The sequence below is a fragment of the Suillus fuscotomentosus genome (genome assembly GCF_016647785.1).
Source record: "Suillus fuscotomentosus strain FC203 chromosome Unknown F5891scaffold_1, whole genome shotgun sequence".
Classification (NCBI taxonomy): domain Eukaryota; kingdom Fungi; phylum Basidiomycota; class Agaricomycetes; order Boletales; family Suillaceae; genus Suillus; species Suillus fuscotomentosus.
Window position 1 is genome coordinate 2,564,995 of NW_024539513.1, and position 15,341 is coordinate 2,580,335.

Here is a 15,341-nt window from a genome sequence, read left to right on the forward strand (position 1 = left end):
CTGGTAGTCACGATCAGACACCCTGCTACTTTGCAACACGTTAAGTACTCCAGAGCAGAGAGGTGGTGACGTGCTGTGATGAACGACAGGTACAGTGAGATTAGAGTGCATGATCACACCGACTTATTAGTACTTATACAAACACGGATTGAACACCTGCGCTGATAAATCGGACCTGTGCGAGTCACGTATTGTGGTCTTCCTATAGTATAGGAACGCGGCCTGATGACCACCCTGGTGATAAGCTAGTAGTAGACGTGCGTGTTCCAAGACATTTAGACTCCACCTGAAGATTACACAAGGTAGATCTTTATGTCGTTCTCGATGACGCGTTGGATTGATCGTGGCACAGGACCATCAGTTCACAAACACTGTAATGGAGGTCGACTCGAGTCTCGGCTGAGGTTAAGTGGGTTACCATTCTAAAAATAGAATTTTGTACTCCGAACTGATAACAGGCCCATCTGCAAAACACCCCAGTTCTCACTTACTAGTGCAAGAAGCTTGATGCCTTATGAATCCCTACGGCTCAGTGATTCAGATCTCAGAGCTTGCCGATTAGTGGAGATCGTGGTAGCAATGAGGCGAAACATAGATGCTAGATTGATAGATCGTGTCAAACAAGATTGAGGACATCCGGGACAAATCCGGGAAATGGAATTTTTTCAGTCCGTCCGGTTCACGACATCGGAACTTTGATGCGCTGTTGGCAATCTTTATCTCTTGGACTCGAGGATGGCTTGATTGCACTCGTCGTCCATCTCCAGGTACGTCCGCTCCCTCAGACCCCAACACGAACATACATAAACCAGACGTTCGCGGAGGATCGTGAAAGAAAATTGTTAGAAGGTTGAAGGACAGGCATGTTCGGGAAGATCAAGTTGTCCAAATTGAATTCGGCTTTGAAGTACCGAGTAAGATCTGAGCGAGAGATGTCTCACAGCTTCAGGTACTTCAGAGGTGCCTCGAAGTGAAGGTAAAAAATTATGGCTTATGGGACTGTCAGCCGCGTTAAAGACTACCGTGACCGGAACCACGAAACTGAAAAGCACACAATGAAAACTATGTCAACTTTGAGAGCAAATGATTGAATGGTAAAGGGATAGGACTTCAGTACCACACTTGATTTTGTCCGGGGGCTGTCTGTAAACGGTTTACGATCAGTCACGCAACTTGGAGAGTATCGACATATACTTGATGCGTGGTGACACCAGGCAAAACCAGTTCGTGATTACAATCGTGCCTATTCGAGGACATATGAAATTAGATGTAACAAGGAGTCTGAGTCGGACAAACAACGGAAAAAGACTCCAAAACGCAGGACGAACTCCTTTGCACAAACATTCAAGTTTTCAGAATACACTTCTTTTATTTTTCCCGTGCGCATAGTTCCCTGACCACATTCTCGTCGATCCTCTTCGTAAGACATATCTCAAACGGAGCAGCATGTATGTTTGGAGTGTCTGAGAATGAAAGCGTGTCAATCTTCGCTGCAGTATTCTCCGAAAGGCGGAAAGCCCATAGAATAAGAGCCGTGTTGATGAAGATGGACCGATTTGCGACAGGTTGACCGGGACACACGCTGACATTTTTTAAATAAGGAATGAGAACGGGTCGAGAAATGAACGATACCACTTACCGACGGCCAAAACCAAAAGTGAAAGATTTGATATCACCGCGCACACGACCGGCATCGTCGATCCAACGCTGGGGATTAAACTTGTGTGGTTCTGGGAAGACCTCGGGATCATTTGCGATAGCCCTGAAGCATGAGCGTCAGAACACAAAGGTCAGAGGACGAAAATGATTGCGTACTGACCAATGGTTGCCAATCACAGTCGCACCTGCAGGAATGAGGTAGTTGTTCCAGATGATGTCCTTAGTCGCACGATGCGCAAAGCCTGCAGTAATCGTTCATTATCGCGTCATCACAACTCAAATGAGATGTACCTCCAAGAGTGATAGGTCTCCACCTGAGGCTCTCGAGCATGAACGCGGTAACCTGGGGCAGCATTTCCTGATCAGCAAACGTCGGCACTAATCAGGAGCTACCTCAGTCAGTAGACGAACACAGAAAAGGCACAACTTACGCCGTGTACGCCCCACGACGTTATCGAGTTCCTCTTGTACACGAGCCTGCGCATCCCTGTGAATGGCAGCAGCCATGATCATAAATGTGATTGCGGACGCAGTCTACAACAGTTGTCAACTTAAGACGTGATGGAATGTAAGAACCTACCGTATCGAAAGCGGCCCCAAATATCGCTCCTCCAAGGTATCCCAGTTCCTTGTCTTCGAGCTGGTACTGTTCCAGGTGCTCTAACATGAACCTCGCAAATGATGGCCTTGCAGTCCCCTCACGCTTCACAGCGGTGAGCGAGCATATCTATCATTACAACAAAATCACGAACCATCTGCCTTCGCACTGTGTCCAAGTGCCTGTTATAGCGAGCAAGTCCTTCTTTGTGCCATGCCTTCAGCTGACTCAGGTAGCCAGGGACGAAACGCAGGATTGGGTACGTATCCACAAGGTATGCTCCCGGCATCATAGCTTGACCAAAACGCTCAAGAGCCTTATTGATGGCAACGATTTCAGGATCTGTATATGAGGTCGGAGTAGTTTTTCCATAGGTGAAGGACATGACCACCGAAGCTGAATAACTAAAATGATCGGATTACCACGTGTACCGCGCAAGCAAGAGCTAGAGTCCGTACCGCATGGCATGACCTTGGTGGTTCTTTGGATCATTCAAGATATCCAGAATCATATTCTTAGCATGACTGGTTTGGATGGGCTCGTAGGTCTCCGCAACCTTGGGTTGCAGGCCTGCATGCAAGACCCTGCTTTACATTCAGTCTCGCTGATCGCACCTGGTAGAGACAAGATGTGTACCTGCGCAGCCGGCGCAACCTCTCACCAGAGCCCTCAAGCAACACTCCCAACCCGCCAGATAACGTCTCGTGTACTGCAATAGAACGCGGGCGGTCGGCAAGATTTGCTCCCTCTTTTTCCATGATGTCCATTGCAGCCTATGACGAGACTCACTTCGTGCTTGACTAAACAATGAATTACTTTATACTTACCTGATGACGTCCTATAATTACGAAAATCCTATGGCCTTGTTTGAGCGAGAACACAGGTCCGTATTGTTCTGTCCATCTCGCGAATTGAAACGGTGCACTACATGAGGGGTTAAAGACTATGTTGATATCCCTCCACAAAGACTTACTATGACTTTGGCATCGCATTTCCTAATAGCCAACGTCCAGGCGGTCCAGGCGGTAACGGCAACCGCCTTGCAGCCTGATAACGTTGTTTCACTATCCAGACGCTGGCTAAGATAATGATAAGGGTGCATGCAATGATAATCGCCATTGAAATGGTCCGGTTTGTTGATAGTCACGATTCAAACACCCCGCTACTTTGCAACCTAAGTATTCCAGAACAGAGAGGTGGTGACGTGCTGTGATGAGCGACTAGTACAGTGAGATTAGAGTTCATGATTATACTCATACAAACACAGATTGAACACCTGCGCGGATAAATCGGACCTGTGCGAGTCACGTATTGCGGTCTCCCCATAGTATAGGAACCTGATGACCACCCTGGTGACAAGCTAGTAGTGGACGCGCGTGTTCCAAGACATTTCGACTCCACCTGAAGATTAAGGTAGATCTTCATGTCGTCGTTCTCGATGACCCGCTGGATTGATCGTGGCACAGGACCGTCGGTTCACAAAACATTGTGATGGAGGTCGACTTGGCGGAAGTTAAGTGGGTCACCATTCTAAAAATAGAACATTGTACTCCGAACTGATAAAGTCATTTGCAAAACACCCCAGTTCTGACTTACCAGTGCAAGAAACTTGAAAGCTTGATGCCTTACGAATCCCTACTCTCCAAGTCGCGTGGTTGCTCATGAGTACTGAGTCATGAACCGTTTGAAGTACGATACTGGAGTCCTATCCCTTTACCATTCAATCGTTTCGCCACCCTGCATGCGCTTTCTTTGTCTAGCTGGCCAAAACGAAGAACGGGCAGCAGATAACTTGACTTTGCTCTCAAAGTTTATGCGGGTTTCCTTGTGTGCTTCCCAGTCATTGTTTCAGTCACGGTAGTCTTCAACGCGGCTGGCAGCCCCACCAGCTATAATGTTTTTACGTTCACTTCGAGGCACCTACGCTGAAGCACCTCAAGCTATGTGACACCTCTCGCTTGATTCTTACTCACCTCAAAGGTGAATTCAATTCGCACAACCCGCTCCTACAGAGCATGCACGTCCTTCAGCCCTTTAACAACTCATCTTCTACGATCCTCCGCGAACATCTGGTTTATGTATGTTCATGTTGGAGTCTGGGGGAACGGACGTACCCGGAGATGAGTGACGTCGGACAACGAGCACAATCAAGCCATCCCCGAACGAACGAACTTTTTCGTATGTCTCAGTTTTATATATATTTTCTCCTACTCTCCCCGTATGATAAAACTAAGTTGTCGATCTGGAAATGTAAGTAATCGAAAAATGGACCTTTCAGGTCTTCAAAGCTTCAGGCCTCAGGTGTGATCTCGCAGCGAAGGCGGCTGAGTCTCAAGATATCACCACATCTACAGGACTCTTGCAACATTCGTGATAAGGACTTCCGGGCCCACAATGCCCCACATCATGATGGTGGAACGGATGCTGCACATGCATGCGTTCGAGGTAAAAATGGTCATTATTCAAGAACCTACAATCCTGGACCCATTCTCATATGACGAGATATCATTCGCTCAAAAATCCCTTGCAACACCCGCAACGACATGCAGGGCCTTCCACGAGCCTAGAAACTTGTGCTCCCGCTTTACCTGTCTCTTCACAGGTGCTGGTGGTGAGATTGGAGAGGATGGAAGGAGAGAATCGCCTAAACTCTTCTGCTTCATCTTCGTTGGACATGGTGACTTGTTAGCTTCCATCGAACTGTGCGCGTGATTTATGAATGGAGTGCTTACTAGTATATACAGACCGCGGGTGCTCTTATGTGGTCGTGTTACTGAGAACGAGAAAAATGTCTGTTTGGTTGCAAGCAGGGCCCTGATAGTGATTCCGACCTGTGCAAGAGTGAGCCGAGGTGAGCTGCTATTCCCACATTAGTACTAGGAGTGAATGTGACGCACCGAAGTAAAAGTTGAATCCCTAAATTGTAGGGGCTCGCAAGGGGACGCATCGAGGGGAGGCTATATGAGATAGTTAGTAGCAAAAGTGGTAAGAAGGCATCTGTGTGAGCATCTGCGTCAATGCGGGCATCTGCGTCAATGCAGGAGTTCGCATCGGTGCAAGCGCCTGCGTAAATGCAAGTATCCGCGTCCACGAAAGTACATGCACACGGCAGCAGGTCTTTGCAAGGACGGTGATCACGCTCGCCACTGGTAGGTGTCATAGTGACTGGGTGGATGATTCCTCCTCTTATCAGGTTTTGCGGTGAGGAACCTGACGAGAGTTCACACAACGGTGAACTTTCTATACGAGTGAGCTTGAGAGAAAGTCGCTGTGCCAGTGCTACTCGTGGCCGGTTTCTACACCAGACTTGCCTTCGTTGCACAAAACGATCTGGGCCGATGGAGCTTACCGGAGTTTGTAGCATGTACAAAAGAAGATCCGAAAGGAGGGCAGGGCACCGGAGCTTGCTAGGATTAATCTGCCAATGGGCGCTGTGGGGTACCTAGTAGGCAGAGAAGAAAACCCACATACTGCACAGCCACTCTGCCACTGCACGAAGTTCTCTGTTACACAACTCCACACTCCGCTCGCGAGAAATTCCAAATATCGTTGGCCTTGTCGTGTACACCTCAGCATTGCACAGGGTTGCCTCATGGTACACAACCATATCAATATTAATATCACCCATCGGGCTTCTGGCCAACACTGTGCAGTCGGACGCATAGAAAATTCAAAACATGCCAGTATGTGATATGAGTCGGAGACTCATTGAGATCCACGTATACTGGCATGAGGATCCATGGTTCTTCAAATTCAAGGGTAAATCAAGGAACTGTCTGTCTTTTAGTCGCATTGCAGGCCTGACCGGAAACTGGCGCAAACAGGTGGTGCAACAATTTGGACATGGACTCGGCGCAACAGCTCACCATCAAACTGGTCCAATGATAGACGCAACATCTTTGGCAAAAAGCTCAGCGAGCGTGTCGGGCGTAGCCAGATTATGATCATAGGCCCGGGCAAGTACTACAAGCTGCCACGCTTGCGACAGTCAACTAATTCAAAATATGGATCGAAACCCTAAGAGCTAGTTCGGCAACTCGATATTTTCGATATTTTTCAATATTTGCTTTGGCATGTTTGCGAAAATGTTCACCGGCATCGTTCCGAGATGTCGGAGCTCGAACCTTGCTTCTCTCCTACTGTACATATTATCAATGGATGTATACCCTCATCTAACCCTAGAGCGGCGTAAGAGGCTTTTTGCTGGTGCGGTCGCGATCACTGCGATCTGTGCACAGTACACTACTCTTCTCATGGCCCAACCTGAAGTCAATGCTCCCCCTCACTCCAAGGCCCCACCAGCGCAGTGGAATGATGTCGAGACTGTTACCCTTGTAGACTATCTCTATGATCATCGCTCAGAGGCTGAAGGGGCAGGCAACTTCAAGCAGCAGGTTCTTGGCTCTGCTGCAGAGTTCATCAACAATCATGAGGCGCTTCAATCCACTCGCGCAGGTCCACTGAAGACAGCGAAATCAACTCGAAACAAGTGGACATCAGTAAGCCCTATTTGATCTCATCTGATCTAAGCTGACGAGTCTCATCTAGCTTAAAAACATATTTCATGCTATCGAGAAGTACCGCAACCAGACAGGGGTCCACTGGGACAATGAGACTGGAGCTGGGATTGAAGGAACTGCGGCTGCGGCTGTATGGACATCGTATGTCAAGGTATGTCCCCTCTTCGTCATATTGATTTGAGCGCTGACTTTTGTCAGGCAAATAACCTCATGCGTCCTTTCCGCAACAGGGGATGGGAGCATTATGAAAAAATGCAGACCATCATCCCATTGGGCGGCGCTAGAGGGCGGCACGTCTTCCGTCCAGGTGGCGCTGCTCCCTCCACCACCAATGCTGATAACGATCTTGCGGATGCTGCTGGCCCATCAAGCACTGCTGCTGTTCCTGCTGCTCCAAGCGCTGCTGCTGTTCCTGCTGCTCCAAGCGCTGCTGCTGTTCCCGCTTCTGCAGGCCCATTAAGCACTGCCGCCACCTCTACGTCCATCACTAGCTCCACTCGAAGCCCTTGCGATTACGATACACCGGACGTTCGATGGCCTTAGGCGTGACGTGGATGTGACTGCCGTCGATCGCCCCAATAGCGTCCTTGAAAAAGGGCCACCATTTGGGGTTCTTCCGAATTTTGCGGGGGACCGAACCATCTGGAAAGCGCACGTATCTTGAATAGAACGGGTCCGACGTGAAGATGATAAGCATCTTGCGGAAATAACTACATACTATTAGATACTGTCACTTGAAATAAAATAAAATAAACTCACCGTGAAATCGTTTCGTTCGAGCGTTGAAATCTCTCCGCAACATGCCTGATTGATAGGCCAGTCACAGAGGTGTAAAGAAAAATCGCAAGTTGTTCCTCGAGGGACACAAACTTGGAGTCTGAATGGCCCATGGTGCGAAGCTCGGAGATAAGCTCCACAAATGCATTGGCGCGCATGCCAAGCTCACACCTGATGCGCTCTGGGTGACCAGTGAGCAACTCGATCACCCAGTCTTGCCCAGTTAGCGCTGAAGTGTGATAGGGCTCGGGATCTTTGGGATATATTGATTGTAGGATGCCGTGCGTAGAAGCAACAACGATGCTGATTACGAGTACCATGCATTTGAGGAGTCGTTCCCGGACCTCTGGCCGAGGATTCGTCATGAGCGCTGCTAGGCGTTGGCGCTCCATCGCGAACCCCAGTGGTTGGGGATCCATCAAGGTATATACCCTACCCTCATTATCACTGATCTTGTTGATAAGCTCAAATTCAAGCTCCGAATCGCCTTGGACTTAGGGGGAGCATTGACTTCAGGTTGGGCCATGAGAAGAGTAGTGTACTGTGCACAGATCGCAGTGATCGCGACCGCACCAGCAAAAAGCCTCTTACGCCGCTCTAGGGTTAGATGAGGGTATACATCCATTGATAATATGTACAGTAGGAGAGAAGCAAGGTTCGAGCTCCGACATCTCGGAACGATGCCGGTGAACATTTTCGCAAACATGCCAAAGCAAATATTGAAAAATATCGAAAATATCGAGTTGCCGAACTAGCTCTAAGGAAGTGTTTGGAAAAGTGAATCACGGGCGCTTATGCGGATGATCACGTCATTCATCCGCTGTATGTATTAGGCGTGTCCTGTTGTTGAACGTTCAGTGTTCACAGCCTCCATGATCTAGGCATACTTACTTCATGGTACCCGTACGTTCGAGTCTCCTTCTACTAAATCAAGCATAGAGCATCACGCTAGTACCACAAATGGACTCTAAGAGTCCAAGCTCGATTGGACAACTGTTTTTACATTGCCAATAAAATGGTCACGGTGAAGGCCTAGTACTAGTGCTTTCTATCAGGCCTCGCATATTTTTGGATGCCTTTTCTTGACAAGCTGCAACGTGACAGCCTCGTGTAGTTCTCTAACACAGCCTCAAGCTCACAAGTTGGCCTTGCAGCTCGCCCTTAAATTCTAGGGATCGCTGAGCACTTACCATATCATTTCCCTTGCACTGGCAGGCCTTCAGTGTACAAGTACTGCAGTTTCAGCTCCCTAAGTGTGTATTGCTTGCGATCTCACTCCATTTTGCGCTCATGTAATACATTTCACAGCGGGATTAGCAGTGGTTATCTTGCATTCACTAACCGAGGCTATCGAGTCGCATACTCCTCCATCCACATCAGTCTTTCAGCTGTGTTTGTGACAAACCTTGCAAAAAGCCTTCGAAACAGATTCCAGCAGCGGGGGATGATGTCTGACCTTGATGAGGCCATCGAGCTCCATCGCGCTGCATTACTCCTCCATCCCCCCAGTCATTCGCTTCGATCCAACTCTCTGAATAATCTTGCAATCAGCCTTCGAGACAGATTCAAGCAGCGGGGCATGATGTCTGACCTCGATGAGGCCATCGAGCTCCATCGGGATGCATTACACCTCCGTCCCCACAGTCATTCAGATCGATCCAACTCTCTGAACAATCTTGCAATCAGCCTTCAAGACAGATTCCTGCAGCGGGGCATGATGTCTGACCTTGATGAGGCCATCGAGCTCCATCGGGATGCATTACTCCTCCGTCCCTCTGGTCATTCAGATCGATCTATGTCTCTGAACAATCTTGCAATCAGCCTTCAGAACAGATTCCTGCAGCATGGGGTCATGTCTGACCTTGATGAGGCCATCGAGTTGGATCGGGAGGCATTATTCCTCCGTCCCCCCGGTCATTCACATCGATCGTCGTCTCTGAACAACCTTGCACTCAGCCTTCAAGACAGATTTCACCAGCGTGGGATCATGTCAGACCTCGATGAGGCCATCGAGCTGCATCGGGATGCATTACTCCACTGTCCCCCCGGTTATTCAGGTCGATCCACGTCTCTGAACAATCTTGCAATCAGCCTTCGACACAGATTCCTGCAGCGGGGCATGATATCTGACCTTGATGAGGCCATCGAGCTCCATCGCGCTGCATTACTCCTCCGTCCCCCCGGTCATTCACATCGATCCTCGTCTCTGAACAATCTTGGAAACAGCCTTCAAGACAGATTTGAGCAGCGGGGCATGATGTCTGACCTTGATGAGGCCATAGAGCTCCATCGCGCTGCATTACTTCTTTGTCCCCCCCGTCACTCACATCGATCCTCGTCTCTGAACAATCTTGCAAACAGCCTTCAAGACAGATTCGAGCAGCGGGGCATGATGTCTGACCTTGATGAGGCCATCGAGCTCTATCGAGTTGGATTACTCCTCCGTCCCCCCGGTCATGCAGATCGATCTTCTTCTCTGAGCAATCTTGCAAACAGCCTTCAAGACAGATTCCGGAAACGGGGCGTCCAGTCTGACCTTGAAGAAGCATTCAGCTTGTACTCTCAACTCTCCTACCTATCGCATGCAGTATCTCGCAGACGTCTTAATGCTGCCAAGTCATGGGCGGCCTCCGCCGACATCTTCAATCACCCATCTGTATTGCTTGCTTATAAGATTGCACTGAACTCCTTGGATCAGCAAGTTGCTCTCCTGTCGTCGTCTTCGCATCATTTCGACGTCATCAGAGAGGATGTTTCTTCTCTCGCCACAGATGCTTTTTCATGCAGTGTTCGTCGTGGTGCGCTGACGACTGCGGTGGAGTTGGTGGAGCAAGGTCGTGCAGTATTCTGGACCCAGTTGGCACGCTTCAGCACATCACTCGATGAACTTTCTGTTTCAGGTGACGCCGGCATGGTCTTGGCAGAGGAGTTCAAACGGTTGAGTTTTTGCCTTCGTAACGCGTTCGATCAGTCTGAAGACCAGTCTCCGCAAATCCGACAACTGACAATGCAATGGGATGAAGTTGTCTCGCGCGTTCGCATGCTCTCCGACTTTTCGCGTTTTCTCCTACCTCCACTATTTTCTGACCTCCAGAAGGCGGCTGAAGATGGCCCAGTGATAATCGTCAATGCTGGTCAGCACAGCTGCGACGCCTTGATCATCCGTAGTGCCGGAGATCCTGTCCATGTTCCGCTTGACATTAAACAAGTCGAGGTGTTCGAATTCTCCTCAGAGTTCCAAACACTCGCAGAGCAATTTGGATCTTCTGATTATCAACTTACGCTTGTCGGCATACTTCGCAAGCTTTGGAATGATGTCGTTGACCCCGTAGTCCGAGCTCTCAGGGAGTCTGAAGTTCGCCCTGGTTCGCGTATCTGGTGGTGTCCCACTGCTGAGTTCACGCTGCTTCCCCTCCATGCAGCAGGACCATACGAGAAGGGGAGAGACAATTTGTCCGACATTTACATATCCTCTTACACCCCCACTGTGGCGACTCTCGTTCGTGCAAGACAGCAGATTTCTCGAGATGCGTCTTCGCAACATTTCGTTGCCATCGGCCAAGGCAACCCGGTTGAAGGGAAGGAGCTCAAATGTGTCACTCCTGAGCTAGCCGTCGTCGCTCGCCACGTTACTCCCGTCATCTCCTTCACATCCCTCGAGGATGGCGACGCGACAGTCGAGGGTGCACTCGATGCACTCGACCGTAATCAATGGCTCCATCTTGCCTGCCATGGAATGCCGCATCGGACGCAGCCGTTTGAGTCTTCCTTCGCCATGCACGACGGGCCTTTAATGATCAAGGCTATCATCCGATCCAACTCGCAGAACCCACAGTTTGCATTCTTATCAGCCTGCCACACTACCGTTGGCGATAAAAAGAGCCCGGATGAGTCGATCCATCTTGCTGCGGCCATGCAATTCTGCGGATTTCGCAGTGTAATCGGTTCCATGTGGTCTGTTGACGACGAGGTTGCACGCGAAGTCGTATCTGCTTTTTACCGCAAGTTGATTGGTGGTTCAAAAAGACTGGACTGCACAGGGGCTGCAGTAGCGCTGCACAAGGCTGTGAGATCGTTGCGCAAGAAGAATATTCCGTTGGAACAGCAGATTGTATTTGTTCACATAGGTGTGTAGTTAAGAGACTCGATTCGCTATATTATTCTATTTGCTGGATTTCTAGTTGTTTTCATTCCCTCCCTCTGCCGTTGTTTACTTATTTCTGCATCATACTTTCTTGTTCTGTACTGTACTAGTGCCACACTCTGCGTTCCGTTGAATAAATCCAATCTACTCCTGCATCGTCGCAGTTCCAAGTCGTTAGGCGCGGCCGTAGTATATGATTCAAGCGGTGTTACCTGGGAACTATCCTTGCTGCCCCAGTGGTGTATGTATCTGCTCATTTGTTCGGTGCTACTGGTTGTGACTTGTAGACACTATCATGCTGTATCATGCCGAATCTTATGTGATGACATCAGACATCAAAATTTTGAAGAAAAGTGTACAAGAATGCGAGCAAGATCCACTATAATCAAAAACATAGCTCAAGCATGTATACAGCAGAGCACTGAAGAAAGCCATGTGCGAAAGAATATTACTTTGAGAACGAGAGTACTTACAGACTAAGCTACAAGGGTTGCACTCCAACGTTTTGAATAATGTCAATATCATTGATGTGTCATGGACGATAAAGCCATAGATCTGCCGCATCGTAACGAAAATCGCGTATCCGTCCCCTTGGACCGCCTTGCTATTGTCGTCGACGACTCGGATGCGCATTCGTAACCACCCATAGGCGTCCCAAGTCGATGTCCAGAGTTATAGATACACCCAGCATTGAGCTAAACGACTCGAGGTGAGTCAACTATAGCTCGTCAACTAATCAAAGTTAGGAAACCAAATCAACGAACGTCGAACGAAATCTTGGCCTCCAGATCAGACAACAGAAAACGTTGTGCAATGAAGTGACAAAGTTCAGACCATATCAGCATAATCGCAGGTCAGATGTATAGGTAAAACGACTGGGCAAATGTATGCATGCAAATTGGATCATCATATGAGAATGTCTGAGCCGCTTTCTATTATTCCAGGCTCAGCCGCTGCCGGGATGAATAAGGTTTGTCTGAGTTTGAAATCTTGCTCATGCGTTACGGTCTCGTCCATATTTCCTGCACCCTCAGACAATTACTAAATTGCTTCAAATATGTAGTGCGAAAACCTGTTCACTGGGTCTTACAATCCCGCCGTACAGGACTCACCCTAGTGTCGGACCTGGAGTCACGGAAAGGCCATATGCGCACTGGGCAGTATCTTGTAATTACTTCTGGCAACCCGCATATCTTACAACCACCATGTACGCCTCTGGCATGCCAACCTGCACGCCCCTATCTGTCTTAGACTCGAAATGAGCCATCGAATGATCATATCATGATTTACTGTCCACCTGCAGGTAGGTGTAAGTTGTGTTCGATGCCAATCTTTTTTCATTGTCGTTGAAGTTTCTTGCTTTGCAGGGGCTGGATACGGCATCTGGCTTAATGGTCATTGGGCAATTTCACCTCTTAGTACCATCATCCCGCACGAATTACTTACAGGATTAGGATATGGACTAGTATACATAAAGACGGATAAGTTGAGCTGCGACGAAGTGGGCGGTCAGTCCTAGTCCAGTTCTGAGGGAGGTCGTTGGCTATGTCCGCAGTAGTACATCTTCCCTGCTTCAGTACTGGACTAAGCGCCTAACTCTCTTTTCTGACAATATGCCCACTTTCTTCTTTGAGCCCTCGGCGTTGTGTCCGGTAGTCTTTCTATCCCTCGAGCTTGAAATCCTGTTTCTCTCCGCTGACCCAACACAATTCTGCGGTCTTCTGATATGCCCCCTTTCGTCGAGACTCGTGCCGTTGTTGTTCTGCGCTAAACGTACATTCATCTAAGTGTCTAAAAGTTCTTATCACCAGTGCACCATCCTCTCTATCCATAGCTGACTCCGAGTTTCTGGGTCAGAAATGCCACTCCATGTGAAAACTTGAGCAGGCGATGTTCTAACTCAAAATCTCAGCGCACTTTTGGCGCCCAACCGGCCGGGTTCGAGTCACTGATTGTGATGTGAAATATTTGGGCGTGCCGTGTAGAAGCTGGACAACAATCAGAGTGATTTGAATACTAATTTCGATGAGATGACATCCCAAGGCGGCTCTAGCAGAGAAAACGAAAGGGGTATATATATACATGACATACAGATGGGATGGGGCAAAGGACTCTAGACTTCAGATACCAGTGGTGTCGCAGCCGAAGAAAGAGGATTGTCCGTCGATAATGGGATGGGCGATGGATATATAATTACAAATTCAAACTTGGAGGAACAACCATGTAACGAAAGGGGACTGATGTTTTGGTTTTGATGAAATAGAAATACAACGTGGTAGCAATCAGTCCAGGGTGAACAGATCGTCGAGCGATGATTGAATCTCGGAGACAACCTCACAGCATATGGCTTCTGTTCGAACGCCAGGAGGCTCCCAATCGTCCAGATCTTCCACCGATGATTGATTCTCGGGGACAACCTCGCAGCGTATAGCTTTGGTTCGAACGAATGGCCTTCGAAGCTGAGGAGCCTCCCAGTTCTTGCTCGGCAGGTACTCCCGAGAAACTGGTGGGGGCATATTCGCAGCTGGTGACTTCACATAACGTGCGAGCTCCTGGATTCTCCGCTTGTTCTTCGCCAAAGCATCCGGTGCTAAAAAATATTGGTCAATATAGGTCCCCTGAATACTTATCGCAGCAGCTTCACGTACGTAACATAACGTCCGACGCCGCATATGATTTCCGTGGCGACAACGCAATAGCAGCATGTCCTGCAGCCTGGATGGCGGTTTCACAAGGGGTTAGTGCGTCATTTGGCACTAGTAACTCCTCGATGCCCAGTTGGGCACGAGTGTCAACTCCCCCGAACCGTATAGTGAAATTAGTCTTTAGAACAGACAAGAGAGAAGTAATTCGATCTGTACAAACGGTGAATAAGGAAATCCAACGAAATAACAACTGATGCTTACCCCCAATGTCGGCAGGAAACGCGGGCCTGCGGCGTCTGATCCAAAGAAGAAACCTGAAGTACGCCGACTTGTACGGCAAAAGTTCCTCTGAACAAAGAACGAAGAGGTACAGGGCCACTCCCTCGCGTCTCAATGTCATACGTGCGCCCTTAAATACCGAAAGCATTAGTATTGGAAGAGTTTGCGAAATTTCAAACTATACTTACTTCAGTCAGAGCGATGATCTGCACGGGAAAATAATCGTCAGTTGACTATAAAAGATGATTTAATTGTGAGGGCAAGACCTTTCGACCGTAGCGCTGCAATTCGTGATCTCCTAAGGAACTGAATTTCATAAGGTCATTGATACCGTCGAGAAAACGGCTTAGAGAGCCCAGACGATCAGCCAAATCATTGACGACTGCTGGACAATCGAGTGCAGGGATGTGGTTGTTCATGATGTGAGGTGCGAACAGTTCGAAAGATGGTAAGAGGTAGAACGAAGAGAACCACTGACAACACGGGATATGAAGTGCTTATTGTTTACCTGGGTGACAAACAGACACGCTTTCCACTGGCCATAGAAGTGACTCAAAATGTGGATTTTGTGGACGGTGGAGAGTGGAGAGTGGAGAGTGGGCTGCTGAATGCGAGCCATAGCCTGCACAAACCACAGTTTTGACAAGGATCCTGTGTGAAGGAAGGCTCCAAGAGCTTACCACGCTTGAACGCGTTAGTTGGATATGCAACCGTGTCAT

The 15,341-nt window shown here is 48.7% G+C and overlaps 3 protein-coding genes across 3 annotated transcripts; 1 reads left to right on the top strand and 2 right to left on the bottom strand.

The window, feature by feature from the left end:
• Positions 1-1,368: 1,368 nt before the first annotated feature.
• Positions 1,369-3,536, bottom strand: F5891DRAFT_1273335 (cytochrome P450; the record flags this gene model as incomplete). The annotated part of the gene is made up of 11 exons (XM_041370131.1): positions 3,231-3,536; positions 3,085-3,181; positions 2,894-3,030; positions 2,716-2,841; positions 2,412-2,661; positions 2,240-2,362; positions 2,091-2,193; positions 1,951-2,037; positions 1,820-1,901; positions 1,640-1,762; positions 1,369-1,582 (listed from the first exon to the last, which is right to left on the bottom strand). The coding sequence occupies exons 1-11, from the start codon at positions 3,374-3,376 to the stop codon at positions 1,369-1,371; spliced, it is 1,488 nt and encodes a 495-aa protein (XP_041234455.1). The 5' UTR covers positions 3,377-3,536.
• Positions 3,537-8,530: 4,994 nt separating this feature from the next.
• F5891DRAFT_1135043 (CHAT domain-containing protein) lies at positions 8,531-11,689 on the top strand (the record flags this gene model as incomplete). The annotated part of the gene is made up of 2 exons (XM_041364784.1): positions 8,531-8,807; positions 8,863-11,689. The coding sequence occupies exon 2, from the start codon at positions 8,999-9,001 to the stop codon at positions 11,687-11,689; it is 2,691 nt and encodes an 896-aa protein (XP_041234456.1). The 5' UTR covers positions 8,531-8,807; positions 8,863-8,998.
• A 2,235-nt stretch (positions 11,690-13,924) lies between these two features.
• F5891DRAFT_1135045 (uncharacterized protein) lies at positions 13,925-15,041 on the bottom strand (the record flags this gene model as incomplete). Its single annotated transcript, XM_041364785.1, has 6 exons — positions 13,925-14,007; positions 14,092-14,288; positions 14,347-14,553; positions 14,605-14,752; positions 14,811-14,828; positions 14,889-15,041. The coding sequence occupies 6 exons, from the start codon at positions 15,039-15,041 to the stop codon at positions 13,981-13,983; spliced, it is 750 nt and encodes a 249-aa protein (XP_041234457.1). The 3' UTR covers positions 13,925-13,980.
• Between the last annotated feature and the right edge of the window lie 300 nt (positions 15,042-15,341).